Genomic DNA, 20,722 nt, shown 5'->3' with positions numbered 1-20,722 from the left:
ATTTTACTTTTGAGGTTTGTGTGTGTGTGTGTGTGTGTGTGTGTGTGTGTGTGTGTGTGTGTGTGTGTATTAATTTTATAAATAAATCAACATAATAATCAAGACTTTTCTGAGGCAAAATAAATGTCAAACCGCTGTTTGCTGGGTAATGATCTGATGGAAAAGAGACTGTCCCTGAGCTGCGACTGTAGCTGGACGACTGACGAAATCACAGAGAATCTTCACTGCAAAGCTGCTGTAACACGAAACTGACAAAGTTGTTCAAACGTAGACAAAATTCTATTCTTTTAAAAGAACCTTCTCATCTTTTTCTCAGTCCCTGTTTGCTTCCCTTTTTTTTCTGTACTCTCGCATTCGGTCGTCATGGGAGCAAACGACAGAAAAACAAACGCAAACCCCTTCGCTGGCACGAGCGACAAAAAGGGGTCAGAGTTCGCTGAAAGACTCCAGAAATGACTGCCGAGACGAAAAAAAGGAAGGAGGAGGGGGAGGAAAAGAAGAGGATGCTGAACTCTTAATAAATACTTGCAAGAACGCAAGCGACAAATAAAGTACGAAATATTACGAGAAACGAAGCTAAGTGACTCACGAATACAAAGATTAAATGCATGCTATAAATTTACAGCAAACCTGCTCTTGAAACTTAAGTTTTAAAGGATAATGATAATTATAAAGGGAAAAGCAATGTTTAAAAAAAGTTAAATATTAATGTTTTGTGTACTCTTTCTGTTTTGGTTTTTATTATTATTAATTATATTATTATTATAATCATTATAATAATATACTTTGGTGATAAACCAAGCAAACGAATTATGACAAAACTGCTTTTTTAAATTCTGAGTTGTTTCTTTGTATCCACGTGTATTTCTTTTACTCATTTCTTTTTCTCGGAATCACACGCCTTAGTCATTTCGTATTCCTATGGATTCATTTTAAATGTGTCGTTTTCTTTGAAATGAAATTCTAAAGGTGCCAAAACAGAATGATCCTAAACTTGGATGCATCAAGTCCTGATGAATAAACAGACAAACCCACGGGGAACAAACTCGATGCTTCTCTGTGTTTGCAAACCCTCACGCACCTGACGAAGTCTCGAGCACCATTCAAACCAGCAGGAAAGCAGGCCGTGTTGTGAGCGAGCACGAGGCTTTCCAAATGAGTCAGACGTTGAGTAAGTAACAGTAGGGAAGTGAAGTAACAGGCCACGTAATTACTCATCTGTTCCAGGCTCATCTATATGTGGGAAACGGTCTCTTAAGTATGTAATGTATCTGTTGCGCTAATAATGAGTGTGAATGATTCGCTCTGATGGAGCGAACCCAGAAAAATGGAGGGAAAAAAGGATGTGGCGGGAAAGTGTGCCATGTTCCAGAGAAAAGGAACACAGGTTTGTAATAAAACATGTGACCTACTCAAGCGTTCTAGCATGCTAAAATCATCACTTTTATTCCCGCAGACCTTCGTGTAACAGGTTCGGACAGAATAGCTTCAGAGAGCTGCTTAGGGCTTGAGTTTTACTTTCAAAGCATGAATTCATGCTCAATAAGAGAATATGTCAATCTAGACAACAAGCTTTCCTGTGAGGAATACATTTTCTCAGGCAGAGAATTTTTTTTGCTGCTATACATATTGGATTCATGCCTTCTTAATATATGGCGAAATCTGACCCGCCGTCTATAAGCGACAGCCATTTTGCAAGTCTTCCCTCGAGCAAGGAGGCAGAGAGAATGCGAAATTACAACCACACGCAAGCTGTTTTATGCCTTTTTCAGTTCTCTGAATTAAAATGCTTCCCTCATTCTCCCACTCTATGTATTCCCTCATCCATCTGCCTCCATCTTGTTGGGCCAACATGCTTGTCCTTAATTTGCCTCCCCTGCACAATCTCTCAGTTTTCCCTCCCTCTGTAAATCATCCACTTGCATACTATACCCCCTCCCCCATCTATCGCTCTTGCTCCTTTCTTTTCCTCTCGCTCTCTTTTACATCTATCCTCCTCTCCGTTACACATTCATCACTCGCTCTGTCCTTTTTCTCCTTCATCACATTCCGACGTCTCTCTCGCATCAACTTTCCAATTCTTCTCATCCAGCAAATCAAATTCTACCCCCCAGCTCCCTCTCTCCTCATTACAATATTGTGGAAAAAGGAAAAAATAAATCAACAGATTTAAACAGACAAATCAATCATCAGGTAATAGCCTCTTTGTTCCCGAGATCAAGATTACTGGCTGATGAATGAACATGCTCACTCTTTAGTTTCCTCTAAATGAGCCGCTGTCTCTCAGACTATGGGATGGCAGTACATACTGAAGCGGCATGTTTGCTGCCTCTGCTCAGATGTCTCTGTGCTTTTGTGTTTAGACAGATTTTAGTTTGCAACCAGGGGGTAAAACAAGTAAAACAGTAGCAAAACTCGAGAGCTTGTTGATTGAAATGTGATAACTTGTCATATTAATATTCGTATTTGTAAGCTAAAATTTACACTCACAGCTCTGATGTGAACAGCTGAATCTTTCGATTTGCACACACAGACAATAATAAAAACACCCGTGTTTTGCATTCGAAGTTGCAGAAATGTGTAAAAAGACATTCACATAAAATGAGACATAAATGTGAACAACATATTTACTTTTGCACTTTACTTCAGTTTCGCTGTACAACCTCTCAGATCAAGTTCAGATCTTAGCGCTTTGACTTTTGCTACTCCTTTCGCGATATTCCTGTAGCAAAACTCACTTGTGCACTTAAATGCAGATGCGAGAGAGCAGAACTGGGGGTGGGGATGAAGCCCTTTTATACAAATATTATTATTAACATTATTATGACAAGTTCTCACATTCAAATCAACAAGCATTCAAGTTTTGCTACTGTTTTACCTTCATGCAATAGGGGGCATAAGCAAACTTCCAAGGGGGCAGCAGGATGAATTTGAATTTAAGTGAAACAAAACAAGCATGAAAATAACTACAAATAAAGATATTTCTCATTTTTATTCATCCCCTGAACAACTGGGTAGAAATTTAGAAAATTGTGATTTTTTCTTATCTGATCTTATCTAGTAAATCACAAACAACTGTAAAGGCCATGGGGCCATTGAATATTGTTGTGGACAATTAGGGGCTTTGGAATCAAAAATGTTTGAGAACCACTGAATTAATATCTATTACAGTTTATGTGAGTTATATTTTAGTGACATTAGACAAATAACAGAACTTCCTGTAAATCCCATAGTAAAATGTTGAAGAATAATGTTTGTCAGATTTTCCCCCTAAAATTCCTTAATGCAAATTAAACAAGAATATAGTGACACAATTCAGATGATAAATGTAGAAAAAAAAATGTGGCATTGCTTCTTTCATTTGCTCTTAGAAGAATATGATGAGAAAAATGTGAGAAATATAAGACTTAAGCTAATATATAATATATTTTTTAATGTATTGCTGTCTAAGAAAAGGAGACATTAGAGGGGAGCTCAGTAATTTTGGTTACTGGCCTTTTATTGACTTTTCAAAACTAAACTTATTTTTGTATGATTTTTTTTTTTTTTTTTTAAACATGGACGAAAAACTACTGAGTGCACTTTTTCAAACACTTCTCCTTTATGATTTTCATTTCCTTTGGGATTATACACAATTCAAATATGTATACCAAACAAGGGACTAAAGAAAATGAGACTATCTTTATTCAAAGTAAGAATGCAGTAATGCAGAGACGCAGGCGGTGATTTGAGTGCAGGGTTTGCAGTGATGTCAGTGTGTATGTGTGTGGACATTGGCGATGTGGCTGAAGGCATACAGCGAGACCTACATTTCCTCTACTCTCCAACGATCCCCTTCTGTGGCTGGGAGGCACAAACTGTCAGCCCTTAAAAAGAGTATTAGAAAGTAGAGATATTCCATTTCTAAAGTGTGTCTTTTTTCCCCTCTATGCCGCCTGAAGTTCTGTTCACACTTACAGAGAATTACAGCAACTAAGTGACCAGAAGTTGTTCATTTTCAATGATCATTTTCTAATTCATGTACGGTCCACCCTTTGAATGAAAAAATATTTGCAAGTAAATTGCACATATTTCATTATATTATAAAGGATATTTTTCTAGCTTTTGGATGGCTCTGAAAGGAACACTTCACCCAAAAATTAAAATTATGTCATCTTTTCCTCATCGTCATGTTGTCCCAAACCTGTATGAGTTTTTTCTGTTGAACACAAAAGATGTTTTGAAGAATGTTGGAAACAGTTTTGGTTCCCATTGACTTCCATTGTATAGACAAAAAATACAATGGAAGTCAGTGGGAAACAAAACTGTTTGGGAACGACATGAGGGTGAGTAAAAGGATGGCAGAATTTTTATTTTTAGCCAGACTATCAGAATACCCTTTAAAAGCATTTCACTGTTCTATATGATTAGTCTCAGCACACTTATTGAAACCATGTCAGAAATTTTATTCATAAAATGATAATTGTTCAACTAGTCAAAGATTTGATGCATTATTCACTGCTACAGTTTATATAAAATTCTTTTTTTCTGCAAAATGTTAATATTTGCAGCAATAAATCTTGTTTTTATCAGCAGTAAATTTCATTTTTGGTCATCAAAAGCTATGGCCAGTTATGCAGCACTCCAGCAAGAAACAACAGTGACCTGGTGACCTTCAGCAATAAAATCACTGTTAGTATAAATTTTGGTTTGAATCTTCAAATATTGTCTTTGCATTGGATCTCTCTTTTGGATCCGTCTCTCTCTTTTTCTTACCCGGAGTGTCAATATCTGCATCTTGCTGTGAGACATGATGTTAGGTATTAGCCCCTTGCTGTGTACCTGTCAGTGTCTGTCTACCCATCTCCAGCCTTCTTTTTCCTGCTACCTCTCCATTTGACACCTCACTCTGTCTCTTCTCTCTCTCTCTCTCTCCATTCTTATCCCCCATCACTCTGTATGTCTATCCACGCATATCTGTTTCCTTTCTCTCTCCCTCTCCCTCTCTCTCTCTCCTGTTGTGGTGATCAAACGTGCCTTGTGTGTCTCGCTGCAGTGCTGTGTGATCAGAGTGGAGAGTGAGCACAAAAGAGAGAGACTGTGTGTGTGTGTGTGTGTGTGTGTGTGTGGTTGGTTTCTCAGAGACCTGAGGAACATGCTGTCCCCTTTTGGCTGGGAATACTAAAGGCACAATCCCACAGCTGCTGCCTTTGTGTCTCCAGCCCCTGACCACACTTATATAAGCCCAGACCACAAAGTCAACTGTCCAACAAGCCTAAAATTCAGTGTATCTCTATCATCCTTTCAAACGTTCAGGGATGAGACACGACACAGAGCTGTGCTGTCTGTTTTTTGGGGGTATCTCAAGCTTGTGATGTTCAGCTGGGATCTGAGCTCAGCTGAGTTCACCCGGGTCAGGCAAAGTTTAGAGTAAAATCAGACTCAAATACTGAAACAGGAAAAAGAGTGGTATACTGCCTTGAACTGTAATTTAAGTTGTATGGAGATATGCATAAAGATAATATGAAGTAAAATATTACATATACGGTGGAGATCAAAATTACAGAGCAATACAATTTCCTAAATTTCGGGGTCACTGCTTAGTCTTACTTGAAGTTATTCTATCAGGAGTAGAAGAGCAGTTTTTAAGCATATTTTTTACATGAGTTAAATATATTCTGAAGCACAGGATCAAAAACTGAGAAAATGAGATTTCTGAAAAAGAACACTGATGAAAATTAGAGAACATTTTCAGATACCTCCCAGTTATTGGTGTTAATCTGGCATTTGGTTCAAATTTCCTTAATTATATGACAACAACTATTTAACTGGCAGCCTAACATTCCAGTTATCACTGACTTTGCAAGATGGTGAGCTGTTCTAAAGTGACTGAAACCCTCCAACAGTACGTTGTCCAGATGAAGGTCAATAGCAGGCATAGCAAGAAAAGTTGGTCATTCCAAATCTGAGATTTCTAAAATATCTTTACAATGTCACAAACTCATTCAAGTCAACCAAAAAGACTGGTCATCCACAAAAACAAATGCACTTGAGGACAGGATAATACGGAGAATCTCAATGGGCAGTCGGTTCAACACTGCAGCTGGAATTGCTCACCAGTTCAGCGCTGAACAGGGTAAGGATCTTTCTTGGCATACAGTGTCTGTCTCGACGTAGGACTGAGAGCCCACTCTCTCTCATCAGCAGAAAGAATCAAAAGGCTGCTAGTGAACTGGTCCAAAGTTCACTTCAGTGATGAAAGCAATTTAATTTATTAAATTTAAGTTTAATTTATTTGGGTCCGATGGGAAACATTATGTTTGTCATCAAACTGGGGAAAGACTGAACCCCGAGTGCGTAAAGTAGTCAGTGAAAGGTGGAGGAGGAAATGCCATGGTTTGGGGGATGTTTTGTGCAGCAGGAGTCGGGCCTCTTATACAGATACATTAAGGTAGAGTGAATGCAGATGTCTATCAGAGCCTCCTGCAGCAACATGCAGTTTCTTCCCTGCGTTCATCACCCAATCTGCCAGCAAATTTAATGCAGGACAATGCCCCATGTCACACAGAAAAAACATGTAAAGCAGTTCCTTGAAGCTGAAAACATTGAAATAATGAAATGGCCAGCCCAGATTCCTGATCTAAACCCGATTAAACATCTATGGAAAACCTTGGCGACAAAGTTATGGCTAAAAAACCCACTACACACTAACTGTGGAAGAGAGTGGAAGAGGAGTGGACCAAGATCACTCCAGCACAGTGTGAGAAACTAGTGATGTCCTGTGGCTGCAGATGTGCTGAAGTCATTCAAAGCAGGGGCCTGTGCACTTCCTAGTAATTTTTGACTGCTGTAACCTTCAGAAATTTTAGCTGTAATCTTTCTTTGTGCTACAATAATTGCTGTTCTCTAATTTTAATCACTCTTTTCCACAAAATGAAGGCGCGTAAAGGTTTTTTTAAGTACCTTGGATATTTTGCAAAACATTGTTCTACTGGCATGGAATATAGCCACAACTACAATTCCTTTGAATTTTGAATGATGATGCAGGGGGCCCTGGTTGCAATGTGTTCATTGTCAAACTATAAAATAACTTTATTTTTAATTTTAAAAAGCTGTCAGCTTTTTATTTTATTCACAAAATATTTTAGTTTGTCTTGAATATTTTTTTCATTGGACCAGATTACATTTTAAGCTGTATAATATACACTATATTGCCAAATGTATTGGGACACCCCCTTCTAATGAACAGGTTTGACTACTTTAGTTTTTTCTATGAGAACAAGTCTTAATGTTTAAGCATATAATGATATTGTAGGGAATTGTGTGCTTCTAATTTTATTGCAACAGTTTGGACAGGAAACTTTTCTATTCTAACATGACAAAGCCTATATATATATATATTAGTCAGAAAACGTAAAGAAAACGACATACATACAGCAAGATAATATAATTTCACTTACCTGGTCTATCACTTGAAGCAAACATCCATCCCTTCTTAAAAGTCTGTGTTAAAAGAGAGCTGCCTGTTGCGCCGTTTAATTAAGCCGACTGCTGTAGCCTATATCCAGTTTAGGCTGTTTTCCCTAAATTTGTATACTGTTTGAATGACAGCTTGGTAAATCTGTTGGCAATCAAATATTCAATATCGCTATTCATCATAAGTACTTGGTACATTATCAGCGCAGCAGGAGACGTTCAAACTAATATCACATAATTTACCTCTCTGTGATGATTGGTTGATATACCAGAAGGGTGGCTAGCCTCCTCGGCGAGGTTTCTTTTCTCAACACTCCTCAGCGCTGAAAGTGAACACTCGATGGTGATTGGCTAATTGTTTTTACCAACGGAGGCACAAGAGCTCACCTCTCCCCCGGCCTCCCCCTCCCCTTCTCTATCACCTAGCGGTTGTAATTAATTACATCAGCAGATTCATGAGACATGAACTGAAATTAATTGTGAATTTTATTAACATTAAATCGTCCTCCTCCCATTTTCACCTCAGAATTATGGGGAAGCTGTGCCTCCCCTGCCTCCCCCAACCAGCCGCCACTGGGTTTAGGCCTGTAAAGTCTACTTATATTTTATATATTAATACAAAATCCTACTCATACTCAAAATCATAATCAAGTCTCTTCTGGTTGACTGTTTTATCTAGTTTTGTTTATAGTTAAATAAATTAACCCATCTGCAAAAAGAAACTCCGCGAACGACAACTGAACTAGCTGTCTGAGCTAATGAGGGACTACTCAAGAGATAAAAGACACTTTGACAATGTAATGAATGTAAATGATGACACTACACCAAAAATTCAGCGCTCTCACTCACATAAATGGAGCAGATGAGCAGCCCGTGGCTAATTATTAGCTGTATCACCCAGTGCTCAGCGCGATGACCAACCGGTTCCCCCGTGTCCCTCTGCACATGCAGACACAGACAGACTGTGGGATGCACTGCTCCGCCACTCGCCCTCTAGTGGTAAGGTGAGAGTTAGGTGGGCCTGTCTTCTGCTCAGGAGTCTGGTGAAGCTGTTGCTGGCTTTAAGAATGCTGTGTCCAGAGGAACCAGCTCAGAATACTGATTCCACAGTGCAGCACTTGTGCATCAGGGCTGCAGTCAGGCAGACGCTAGCCAAGGACTGTCCACTGTCTCTACCCCGTCTCTCTTCAGAAAATAAAACCAATGCATGTGAATTATATTCTGCAATCCCAAATGGCAACATAAGATGGTTGAAGATATGCTCTACTCATACTGTGGGGTTTCAATGCAGTCCATAAAGTATAAATAAAAAAATAAAATAAAATAATAAAATAAATATAGAAATGGTTGCCTTACAATGAAAACATGTATTTGAATATTATTGCAAATTTTTCTTTACATTTTTTTTTTTTCCTTTTTTTCTGTATTTATAACATAATGAAGACCAAAAATAGTACACAGCAAACAGGAGTTCATAAAACCAAATAATAAAGAAATATTATATATATAAAAAACACGGGCCTTCATTTGATACAGGAACTATTCGAGCCGCTCATGCCAGACTGGGGAGAGAGGTGTTGTAATAATGTAAAATATGTGAAAAAATAATGTGTTTTTCGAACAACCTAGTATGAGAGCCTGTTCTAGTACACCCCCAAAACAAAATCAAGACTTTGTAAAAGAGCATAATAGGACCCCTTTAATAAATAATATTAATAAACAAATAGTTGAACACAGTCACATTGTTCTTTTAATAACTGAAATATCATGTAAGTTTAAACATTGTTGAAAATACATGTACAGGGTAAGTGAAAGTTTATTAACTAAACTGCGACTAGTCTTAAAAAAGTATCTAATTTTCTTTTTCTTTTTTTCTTCGAGACTGGTCATAAGACTGGCTAAAATTCTAGTTGGTGAAATTAATTCTTTAAAGACAGTCTTAGCATAGTGACTATGTTTATGCAACTGGCTCCAAGTATCTTTATGCTATGCTATGAAGTATGTTAAAACAAACATTAAAGGGATAGTTCACCCAAAAATGAAAATTGTGTCATTAATTACTTAGCTTCATGTCGTTCCAAACCCGTAAGACCTTTGTTCATCTTCAGAACACAAATTAAGATATTTATGATAAAATCCAAGAGCTTTCTGACCCTCCATAGACAGCAACGCAACTACCACATTCAAGACCAAGAAAGGTAGTAAGGACATTGATAAATAGTCCATGTGACATCAGTGGTTCCAACATAATGTTACGAAGCTAAGGGAATACTTTCTGTGCGCAAAGAAAATTGAAATAACAACTTTATTCAACAATTCTTCTCCTCCAAATCTTGTCTTCCACCATTATCGAGTACCTCTGCACATAAACAACGCATGCGCGTGGTGCTGCTGACGTAGAACATGCATGCGCTGAGCCTTGTTTACGTGCAGAGAAATGCACGCGCATGTGTCGTGGTACTCTCTATAATGGCGGAATATGTGGAATAAAGTCATTATTTTTGTTTTCTTTGTGCATAAAAAGTATTCTTTGTAAAATTACAGTTGAACCACTGATGTCACATGGACTACACTCTTAAAAATAAAGGTGCTTCACGATGCAATAGAAGAACCTTTTTGTCTAAAAGGTTCCATAAAGGACCTTTAACGTCTGAAGAACCTTTCTGTTTCACAAAAGGTCCTTTGTGGCGAAAGAAGGTTCTTCAGATTATAGAAAGGTAAGAAAGAGATGGTTCTTTAAAGAACCTTTGACTGAACGGTTCTTTGTGGAACCAAAAATGGTTCTTCTATGGCATCGCTTGAAGAACCTTTTAAGCACCTTTATTTTTAAGTGTATTTTACAGATGTCTTTACTACGTTTCTGGGCCTGGAAACATTTCAGTTGCATTGCTGTCTATGCAGGGTCAGAGAGCTCTTGGATTTCATCAAAAAAATATCTTAATTTGTGTTCTAAAGATGAATGAAGGTTTTACGAGTTTGGAACGACATGAGGGTGAGTAATTAAAGGGTTAGTTCAGTCAAAAATGAAAATTAAGCTGCGTTCTGAACCGAAGGAATGCAACACCCGCTGAGTACAACAATAGAGCTTGAAAGATCAAAGGCAATTTTTAATATAACTCCAACTGGATTTGTCTGAAAGAATAAAGTCATATACACCTAGGATGCCTTGAGGGTGAGTAAAACACAGCTTAATTTTCATTTTTGACTGAACTAACCCTTTAATGACAGAATTTTCATTTTTGGGTGAATTATCCCTTTAATTGTCATTATAATGTAGTTTAATCTACAAATATAACACAATTTTGTAGGAATTGTAATCAGGAGCGAAACATAGAACCCATTACAAGTTCTTTGAGCCAATGGGGATCGCTCCTAATGGAAACCCAATTTCAAGGTTTTCTCTTTGACCAGTCAACACTGCAAATTCAATGCGATTAGGCTAGGATGCTAATCAGCCAAAAATTGACCCCTTGCCTTTTTTCAGAGTGAAATCTAGGCCGATTCTAGGATTCATGCATCTTATAATCCAAAGTCTTTTTCTCCCTCTATCGCTCTCTGAATCTGGGTTGAAGTGGTCTGCCTTTCCCTTTGAAAAAATGACAAAAAAAAAAAAAGATGACAACGCTCCAAGGTCTAAGCTCTTAAAAAATGAAGGTGCCATCCTTGATAAATCCTTATTAATATTCCTGTAAGGGTGGTGGGTGAGGGGCGAAGCGATTCTTGCCAAGAGAGCATAATATCTACTATGCAATGAGGAAGTAAGGCCTAAACCGTGTGTGAAGAGCTTCCAGGCTTCTTATTACGCTGTGAAACGACGGGGAAAGCAGTTTTGCAATGAGTCAGTGTAAGGACAGAGTCTTAATTAGGTGAGCTCCCTTCAGACTGTCGTAAACAAAAGCCTCAATCCGAACTTGATGCGCCCAACGCTCAGAGGGATGCTCCGTTCTCAAGGACAAAACATAGAGGCATTGCAAGCTTAACCATTGTTGTTTGGGATTGCTACACAAATTTACACACAAGAACAGGCAGAGTGCGAGGTTGCAACAAAAGTCCTTGGCAGCCCTCTTCGAACTATGATGTAATGGTGGGATGTGGTAGGAAGCCAGAGGGAGTGGGGAGAGCCAGCTGTTTCTTTGGTATGGATATCTGGGCACAAGTGCTGTGGGGTGTTGTGCTTGGACAGCTGAACATGACAGGGAAAGGTAGAATTCCTGACACTGCCCTCATCAGTTCCCATCATCCCTCATTACAATGAAGCTGCTGTCAGACTGAGAGCTAATTTGAGCTCGTTGAGAAGTAATTTAGCAGATTATAGACACACTTTGAGACAGATGCATGTCAAATATGGAGAACTACGGAATATGGCATATAGTACAAGCGTTTTGGTCAAGGCGAGATTAGTGTGGGCTTTCCCGTGTTCGGAATCAACTTTTGTCCTCTAGAGGAGCCTTGTGAAAAAAACAACACTAATTAAGGTATATACAGCATTCATTATCGACCAAGCACCTGAAGGCCAGGATTTTCGCTGGGTCAGGGGGATCCACAAGGCTGCCATTGATCCGCTTCCTGCTCTGCAGCATTGCGTTCCTGGAGCAACCTTTCACAGAGGTCATACATGGAAAATAGAGACTACATTTCTTAGCAAAAGACATTTGGGTTGAGACCTACATCCAAGATTACGGTGACTTGTAATCATATGATTTGGTTCCAGTGTTAATGGACACAGCACAACATTTAGATTGTGAACAGTTGAGGATGACAACTCAGTTGCACAACAATCTGAAAGTTAAGTCAAAACACCCCAACAAAAACACCTTTTCTCCACATGCATGCTCAAGGAACAAATGCATGAATTAGGCAAGTCAAATAGACTTCAATACCTGGAAAAGTCATGCACAAAATTAACCCCAGGTGCATTTTTATAGAAAGTATACAGTGTGCAATTTTTTGTGGGGTACAAATTATACAATACCTATATCGTTTAAAATAAAACAGTCTTAACACCTGGGAGTAATTAATTCATTGATTTATATAAAAGCAGCCCTAAAGAACAAGCAGCTCTACTTGTGGAACCCTAAAAATCTTTAAAAAAAAAAAAAAAAACATGGGGATGGACATCTCACAAAGGTTGAGAACCACTACACTAAACCAAGTGGAGAACTGCGAACAGTTAACCATTCTGAAATGCAAAAATGTTACAGAGCCCGTTCATTTGTGATTTTTATTAAACTCTGCAGTACTGCATGAGAACACCAAACAGAGCAGAGTACGATTATGACAACTCCTCCTTGGCAAGGCGGTCTTTCTTGAGGGGTCCCTGTTGAAAGAAGAAAAGATTGGTTACCAGCCGATCTAACTCAAACTGATTTTAACAAAAAAGTAGATAATGTATAACTGGTATAAATGTCATCAGAGAGTGAACAGGGAGAAAGCACAAGAGAGGCACCACTCCCCTGCCTCACTGAGCTTTTATCTTGCACTGGAATGGAACCCAAATCTCAGACTGACAGGCTGAAACAGGCTACGAACAGTGCACTGACCTGCAGAGGACCATGGGCATGGAGGCAGTTAGGTGTGGTGCATGTAAAATTAAAAATCCACCAATGCCTCAGGACACTCGAGCACAGCCCATTTCAGACTGGTATCTTTGGGCCCCAGTCTGATTCTGGGTGCTCTGGTCATAGCAGGGATAAAGTGCTGAGAAACCACTGGAGGCATGCACTCACCATGAAGCTCTTCTTTTCCTCGATGGTCTGGAAACGGCCATGACCAAACTTGGAGGTGGTGTCGATGAATTTGAGGTCGATCTTCTCCTGGGCACGGCGGCTGGTCTGGACCAGAAGAGATTTGCGTAGGGTCAAAACCCTCTTCTTGGTTCCGACCACACAGCCTTTCAGCATCAGGAAGTCGTTGGTCACTTCACCATAGTGCACAAAGCCACCCTATAACGTGGAAAATGTGGGTTTAAAAACTTGCACTACACAACCTTAAGTAACTGAAAACCCCACAAGGCAGAAATTTGCACACTCACCAGGGGGTTGATGCTCTTGTTGGACAGATCATATTCAGTAGAGGCGTTGCTCTTAACTAGTTTTCCATCCTTGGTGTGATAGCCGGCACCAATCTTGTAGATCTAAAAAACAAATCATGAGAATCAAGACTCAAGAGGAAAACGACGTAAATCTGATCCTACAGTAAAGCTTGGGTCTAATTCTGATGCCTCACCTTCTTGTTGATCTCCGTGCGGTGGTGGTAGCCCTTCTGACCAGCACGAGCCACAGAGAAAGCCACACGGGCAGGATGCCAGGCTCCAATACAGGCCACCTTACGCAGACCACGATGGGTCTTACGGGGCAGCTTTTTTGTGTGCCAACGGCTTGTCACACCTACAAAAACATTTATTTGATTAGAAAGTGCTCTTGGAAGCTCATTGGCTTAAAACACCGCAAGTGTGCTGTCAGAAGGAAGGCAGCATGGGAAATTTCCTCATGCGTTTCGGGCGCCATGCCTGACGCGAATAATCCATGTCTTTCATCATTGTGCACAATGGTTACCAAATCAAAACTCACAGGAACAGACAAATGTTGAACAAAAAGCCATCCACCTACCCTTGTATCCATGACCCTTGGTAACACCGATAACGTCAATCATCTCATCCTGACCAAAGACGTTAACGATGGGAATGGGCTGCTCAAGCTTCTCTCTGGCCCAGTCAACCTTATCAGCGATGGAGCCGCCATTCAGCTGGATCTCCATCAAGTGGGACTTCTTCTGTCTGTGGGGCAGCAGGCGCATCTACAGAAAGCGGGATGGTTGGTTAAGCTTCATTTAAAAGAATGTTATTTGTATACACTAGAAATACACAAGTCAGAACCAAGCTTTCAACAAAAATATAGAGTACACAATTTCTGTTGCACAACATCTTTGACAAAGCAATTTTGAAAAATCAGGTTCATTACACTGGCAAAGATTCATAAGGAGTTTTGATAGTGATTTTTAGATAAATCAGAAACTTGTATTCAATTGTGTGGGAGGGGGATCCAGAAAGTAAAAAAAGACATTTGGGAGGGGGAAAAATAAACGTACAACCCAAAATTAAAAGCAAAATCTGAGTTCACTTCAAAACAAATATAAATATGTTCTTAAGACAAACATGTGGAATGGATTTAATGGTAGGAGACAAGTAGAGTGACATTTTTAATTAAAATAGTGATATTTTGGCCATAATCTCCCAGCCTATACAATAAGCGTCAACGTAATCACTAAAGCTCACAGCATTACTTTGTGCCACAGCTTTTAAGCTCACCTGTGTGTGGGCAATGATGCGAATGATCTGGCAGTACTTCTTCATGGAGGAGAAGTCTTTCTCCAGCTGCTTCTTGCCCTCTTCATCTTGCCACCTCTTGCAGTACTTTGTAAAGGCCTTCTTCTTGGACTTGTACCTGAACATGGCACAGGGAAAGGTTGGTGCACAGTTCCTTCATAGCCCAGCGGGCCAGTGGAAGGAGACTGGGCATGGCTGCTTGCCCATCCTCAGGGTAAAGGGGGGCATCAACAGCACTAGGTCATTTCGGCTCATGGCACGGCTTCTAAGGAGCCCTTTCCACCGGCCAGAGGAGCCCGGAGCTCATCAGGGCACTAGGCACCTGAGCGGAGCTGCACCACACCAATACATTAGACTGGCCCAGAAAAACATGACAAATGTTTATTCTGGCCATCAACCATCAGCTCCAGACTAAACAAAACCAATCACAAGTTATCAAAACCAAGCCTTACCAGTTCTTATAGAAGCGACGCTTGCACTCATCACTAATGTGCTCCGCAAAGATGGTCTTGAAAGAGCGCAGGCCACGAGGGGTCATGACATATCCAACAACACCCACTACAATCATGGGAGGAGTCTCCACAACAGTCACTGCCTCAACCACCTCCTTTTTGTTGACCTCTGATAAGCACAAAAAAAAAAAACACAAGTTAGTTCAACTGTAAACAAGCATGCCGGTTTAGAACCAGGATTTTAAAAAGTTATGAAACTGTGCTCAGAACTCGACATTCAGCAAGGGTTCAAGGCCCAAATATGTCCGCCCGTCGAGGTTATCATCACTGGCAGACACCCTAATAGCAAAGTAGATTTCACATTACATGCAACAAAATCTGTATGCTTTCACTTACTTGAGCCAGGTCTGTCGACCTCACGGACAATGTGGGTCATGCCAGCCTTGTATCCAAGGAAAGCAGTCAGGTGAACAGGTTTGCTGGGATCATCTTTAGGGAAACTCTTCACCTTGCCACGATGGCGTTTGCACCTCTTGCGGGGCAGGAAGCCCAGAGAGCCGTGGCGTGGGGCTGAAAACTTACGATGAGACTACACAAAAAAAGAAAATTCTGGATTAATCTACATTACTTCTGTAAAGATGTACCATTAATTGTGATAGAAAAACTGTCTTTACACATTTTTTCCTGTAAACTCCCATATCTTTATAACTTAAACTAGATAAGCTTAATATTGACATTTCTAACAAGTCATTTTAGAGATGGGGGGAAAAAAAAAATAAAGGCCGCTAAAAAACAAAAAAAAAGCCGCTAGTCCAGTCTTGAAAACGCAATTCCTAAAGTCTCCTGAATTGCACGTAAAAATGTTTTCTTGCACGAGTAAAGTCGATTAGGCAGATTTACAAAAACTGATTTTACATTAAATGGGTCGCCACCTGGAAATACCAGACAGCACAAGAAAATACTGACCGTTCCTTTATCTAGTGACCAAAATTTACTTAACACACTTCACTTGATAGGCCCCAAAAAGAAGCGCAGAAAACATCTTCCACAACAATAGAAAGAACCCCAGAAAATAACCATTTTGACAGGCAAAATGGTTTATGATATCGCCCTTTCAACCTTGTTCTTTCTAAAACGCATTTAAATGGTTTATCGGTGTCAAGATTTCAAAGCAGGCCAGGACGCTGCCATTTTCCCCTTCGGTCAAACATACACCATGTGCAAAACACCCAGGCACTGCGGTTACCATCTATAATCACTGCAAAACATTCGTTTGCCTTCTGTGTATAATATACAGAATAGGATGTGTTTGAAATCCGATGGATGACTTTGATTCAGGATGGATTGTGAAGGACAGTCGATCACTCACCATTGTGTCCCCGGTCCGATTGAAAGAGAGCGACTGAGAGGCGGCGCTTCGTTTTAAGGCAAGACGCGCGTTCGACGCGTGTGCGTCACCGCATACGTCTCTCGCACGTTCATACGATCCTCCAGTGGCGTCGCCCTCTATGGGCCAGTAATGCGCTGTACTCCACATGTAGATGAAGTTTATTAAATATTAAATTTCCCGCTTGCGTCGTGAACATTTATTCTGTTTCTAGATTAATTTCAAATACATGTGTAAAATGCTTGTTTATATGCAACCAAGGAAATCATTTTAATCTTAAAACCCCTTCAGACCTGAATTCTTTTCACTGAACACATTTTTTTTAGCCACTTGATATTTGCTCTTCTCCAGTATAGCAATGAGTCTAAAATACAAGATTTGTGCCAACTCATTTTTGATTATATTTTGTTCATGTCCACTATAATGGACGCCAGGACTGAACATACAAATCCTCATATTTTAACCATACTTAATAAGTAGAGTTTGTGCACTATAGTTGAACTAGTGTTTAAGATTTTGAAAAGAACACAAACTGTAAGAATGATCAATACAATAAGAATGTGGAAAAAAATAAGATGATAAAAAAAAAACTTGTTTGATCCTTTTTGTTGGTTGAAGTGGGTGAATCTGAGTATATGTATAAATGTCTTTGAGTGTATGTGAATGTGTTTATGTGTACTTGCTGATTGTTTTGATGAATATATGATTGTGTGCATTATAGCATCAAGGCGTCAGTGTGTGCGAGGGGGTTGTGAGTGTGTATTCACTGATCTCACATGCACTATGGCTGTTTCTCACTAAAACCAATGAAAAATTGATTGACAGGATATGGTCACTTTGAAGACAAATTAAATCATATTAATATTAATTTCATTAATTAACATCAATGGTCATAAAACATTAACATTAGAATTTGTAGCTCTGTATTTAGCTTTGAAATGCTTCCACAAATTTCTCAGCCTGTTACAACTAATTCATGAGGTTCCTGCTGATATCTTTCAAGACCCGATGTCCATTGCGATTAAATTTGAAAAAAAACAAAAAAAATCCTGTTCTGCAACTCTGAAAGATCTTCAAAATAACTTTGAAAATTATCATTTGATAGTCTTAATTTTATAATACATGCAAGTTGATGAGGCTACCATAAACAAAAATCTGCATATAAAAGGCAAAATGTGGACTTCCTCCTCTTCCTGTCTAGTTGGTTAGTCTCTTTTCTGATGCCTGTAGCTCAATCAGATAAAGTTAGGAGTCATATCTTCATTGTGATTGGTTGATCAGGGACCAATCAGTGACCAGGAATTGCTAATATTATAAAAACGTAACATTTTATTGGTTTAAACAAAAAAAAAATCATGTGATGTCCATTTCAATGGACGCAGGGTCTTTTGTTTCTTTGCCCAATTTTTCTGTTGGTATTATAATTGATAATAAATGACATGGCTGAACACAGACTCCGTATATAATATGCAAGTTTATATACGTCATAAAATGTACACCACCAAACCAAGAATAAGAAATATGCATGTTGATGTTTATGTGAAGTAACTCCTGTTGTGCGAGAAACACCCTCATGTCTGTCTGTCTAGATCAGGGGTAGGCAAGTTCGGTCCTAGAGAGCTGCAGTCCTGCAGAGTTCAGCTCCAACCCTAATCAGACACACCTGAACAAGCTAATCAATGTCTTCAGGATTACTAAGGCTATAGGCAGGTGAGTTTTTTTTTTTCAGGGTTGGAGCTGAACTCTGTAGGACTGCGGCTCTCTAGGACCGAACCTGCCTACCCCTGGTCTAGAAGAACAGACAACACACAACCTTCTCTCACATTCAGTCAGAAATGCAATCTATGACTAATTTTTGTAGTATGCTTCATGCATAGTGCAGTAATACACATCAAGTTTCTTAAAGGTCTTTTATTAAATAAAATCTGAGAACTGTAATCATTTCAAGTCAGCAGTAAGTTTTACAGCAGCTCATATCTGAACTAAATGCAGTGAACAAGTGTAGCAAACAGGACAAGACCAGAGACCCATCCACTACACACTAGAACAATTATTGCCTTAAAAAAAAAAAGGTGCATTATATATTCTCAATGCATGAAACAAAGCTATAAAAATGTTATTGTGTCTATTCCCGAGTCCAGTGCCCATACAAAAGACGAGTCTTTTACTTTAGGAGAGCTAAATATTTGCAAAAAAAAAGAAAACAATTACATAAAATCAATTTTTTAATTTTTTTTCTTGCTGAAAATGAAGACACTGTAAAGCTCAGTATTGAGTAGTTTATCCATTCAGTCCATTTATCCACCGAGGTTTCTTCACCATGAACAGCAGAGGGCAGCACTGTGCTTTGATAAAAGGGACTAAAGTCATGCATTGCACATACAACAACCTGGATGTCACGTTCCACCGGCAGCCATTTCAATAAGTAGGGCATTATGGGTAGGTAGTGCTTCTGCCAGCATGCTTTGGTACTGTTACTTTAAGGCATCACAGGGTTTGTGGGGAAATTGTGCATTTATTGATGCATCATAATGCACGTCTTTCATCTCAGATGCAAAGAAAGTGGTTTAAGTCTCAGCTTTTATTCCTTGTGCCAGTCAGCAGGCACATCACCCAACAATTAGAGTTTTTTCAGAGAACTAACTCAACGCTTGGCTAAAGTCATCAGTGTTCGCAGTAGCTGGTAAGGAGGAGTCTCAGCTTCCTCATCATCCTGGACAAACCTCTGGTCCTCTCGCTCATCTCAAAGTCCGCATCTCGCCTGATTCAGATTACGCTCCTGAAAGAAAGTTTTCCCGAACTCATAAGTGCTGATCATGACTGCACAGGCGGGAGCAACTTTGATCACTCTTGGAAGAAAACCTGAAAAAAAAAAAAAAAAAGTCTGTAATTTCAGATTCAGTGTGGTCCTACCCAAAACTAACAATACATTTCTATGCATAAAATATATTATACATCCAAACAAAAAGCTATAAACTATAGTATTATATTACTACTGCATTATTAATTCTGACTAGGGCTGCATGATATTAGAAAAAAACGGGCATTGTGATATTTTGATTTTCTGTGTTTATTGCGATATGAATTTTCACCAGATGACTTGAGAAGCTATATTTAGAAAGAATACATAATTCAAGAACGAGTAGGGTGATTATGTGTGGAGTGTATTTGCATAAAAACATACAACTGTACTTTACAATTACAGTATTAATAGTTGCATCTTAACTTCTTCATTTTCAAATGGTAAACCAAGATTTTATTTTGACAGGGGCACACAAAAATATGCGCTGCCGAACATGAGTTACAACGTGTGTAAATGCTGCACTTCACTTTGAAACCAGTCCCGAATATGTTTATAGAAATAGCAGCCTGCGTGATTTGACAATGATGATTTTATTTCAATATATCGTGCAGCCCTAATCCTGACTTTCACAAACAGGTCTTTTAACTAATGTCAATCTCTAGTTTGGTTAGTAAAGTTATATAACTACTCTGACGTCACTATCACTAGATCGGAGAGCTTACCTGCAAACAAACCCCTGTATCCCATGTCAATCCAGATATTCCTCATCATGTTCCACGTGGAGGACGGTTTCTTCACAGAGACTGCTGTGAAAGGTCAAAATGTCAAGAAATTTGGTGCCTGATAAATGTAATTAAATCTAGCTTGGGTAATCAGCTCCGGATTGTTTTTAAAAGTGAGCCGTCACCTAATGACATCATGTGTCACTCAGCATGCAGGTTGCATTACTCCACTCTTTCTAATGTGTTAACAGGAGAAACTACAGAAGCTACTATACCTCCGAGTGCCTGCATTTCTCCTAACTGGATTTGTCTGCGTGTTTTCACCACGTCAAACGGCAAGGTCAGAATTGCAGCGATCTGTGTCGAAAAAATACAAAATAAATAAATTATATTCTGATAAGCCAGGAGGGTATGAGAGACATTAATTTTTTATTAAAGGGGTCATATGATGCTGCTAAAAAGAACATTATTTTGTGTATTTGGTGTAATGAAATGTGTTTATGCGGTTTAAAGTTAAAAAAAACGCATTATTTTCCACATACTGTACATTGTTTCTCCTCTATGCCCCGCCTTTTTGAA

General features: G+C 39.2%; 2 protein-coding genes and 1 long non-coding RNA gene across 4 annotated transcripts in view; all 3 read right to left on the bottom strand.

Annotated features, from left to right (window-relative positions):
* LOC107687646 (uncharacterized) overlaps window positions 1-8,478 on the bottom strand; it is a 97,164-nt gene extending 88,686 nt beyond the window's left edge. The window contains exon 1 of the long non-coding RNA XR_001634150.1: window positions 8,305-8,478. This is a non-coding gene — a long non-coding RNA (uncharacterized LOC107687646). The remainder of the gene's footprint in view (window positions 1-8,304) is intronic.
* A 4,180-nt stretch (window positions 8,479-12,658) lies between these two features.
* On the bottom strand, window positions 12,659-16,712 carry LOC107687640 (60S ribosomal protein L3-like). Its single transcript, XM_016485042.1, has 9 exons — window positions 16,601-16,712; window positions 15,628-15,820; window positions 15,232-15,400; window positions 14,762-14,897; window positions 14,064-14,250; window positions 13,681-13,841; window positions 13,487-13,588; window positions 13,182-13,397; window positions 12,659-12,772 (listed from the first exon to the last, which is right to left on the bottom strand). Exons 1-9 carry the CDS (start codon window positions 16,601-16,603, stop codon window positions 12,728-12,730), a joined length of 1,212 nt encoding a protein of 403 aa, XP_016340528.1. The 5' UTR covers window positions 16,604-16,712; the 3' UTR covers window positions 12,659-12,727.
* A 1,802-nt stretch (window positions 16,713-18,514) lies between these two features.
* The window catches only part of LOC107687641 (solute carrier family 25 member 39-like), an 11,326-nt gene continuing 9,118 nt past the window's right edge, over window positions 18,515-20,722 (bottom strand). The window contains exons 10-12 of one of the 2 annotated variants that reach the window (XM_016485044.1): window positions 20,419-20,500; window positions 20,144-20,227; window positions 18,515-19,480 (exon numbers count right to left, since the gene is read on the bottom strand). In XM_016485044.1, coding sequence (XP_016340530.1) covers window positions 19,362-19,480; window positions 20,144-20,227; window positions 20,419-20,500 — 285 coding nt within the window. In that variant the 3' untranslated portion in view covers window positions 18,515-19,361. The remainder of the gene's footprint in view (window positions 19,481-20,143; window positions 20,228-20,418; window positions 20,501-20,722) is intronic. The other variant, XM_016485045.1, reaches the window with a different exon arrangement.

This window comes from Sinocyclocheilus anshuiensis, unplaced genomic scaffold, assembly GCF_001515605.1.
Source record: "Sinocyclocheilus anshuiensis isolate Anshui unplaced genomic scaffold, SAMN03320099.WGS_v1.1 scaffold361, whole genome shotgun sequence".
NCBI lineage: Eukaryota > Metazoa > Chordata > Actinopteri > Cypriniformes > Cyprinidae > Sinocyclocheilus > Sinocyclocheilus anshuiensis.
The sequence above is the reverse complement of the archived record's forward strand: the minus strand, read 5'-3'. Positions and strand labels throughout refer to the sequence as shown.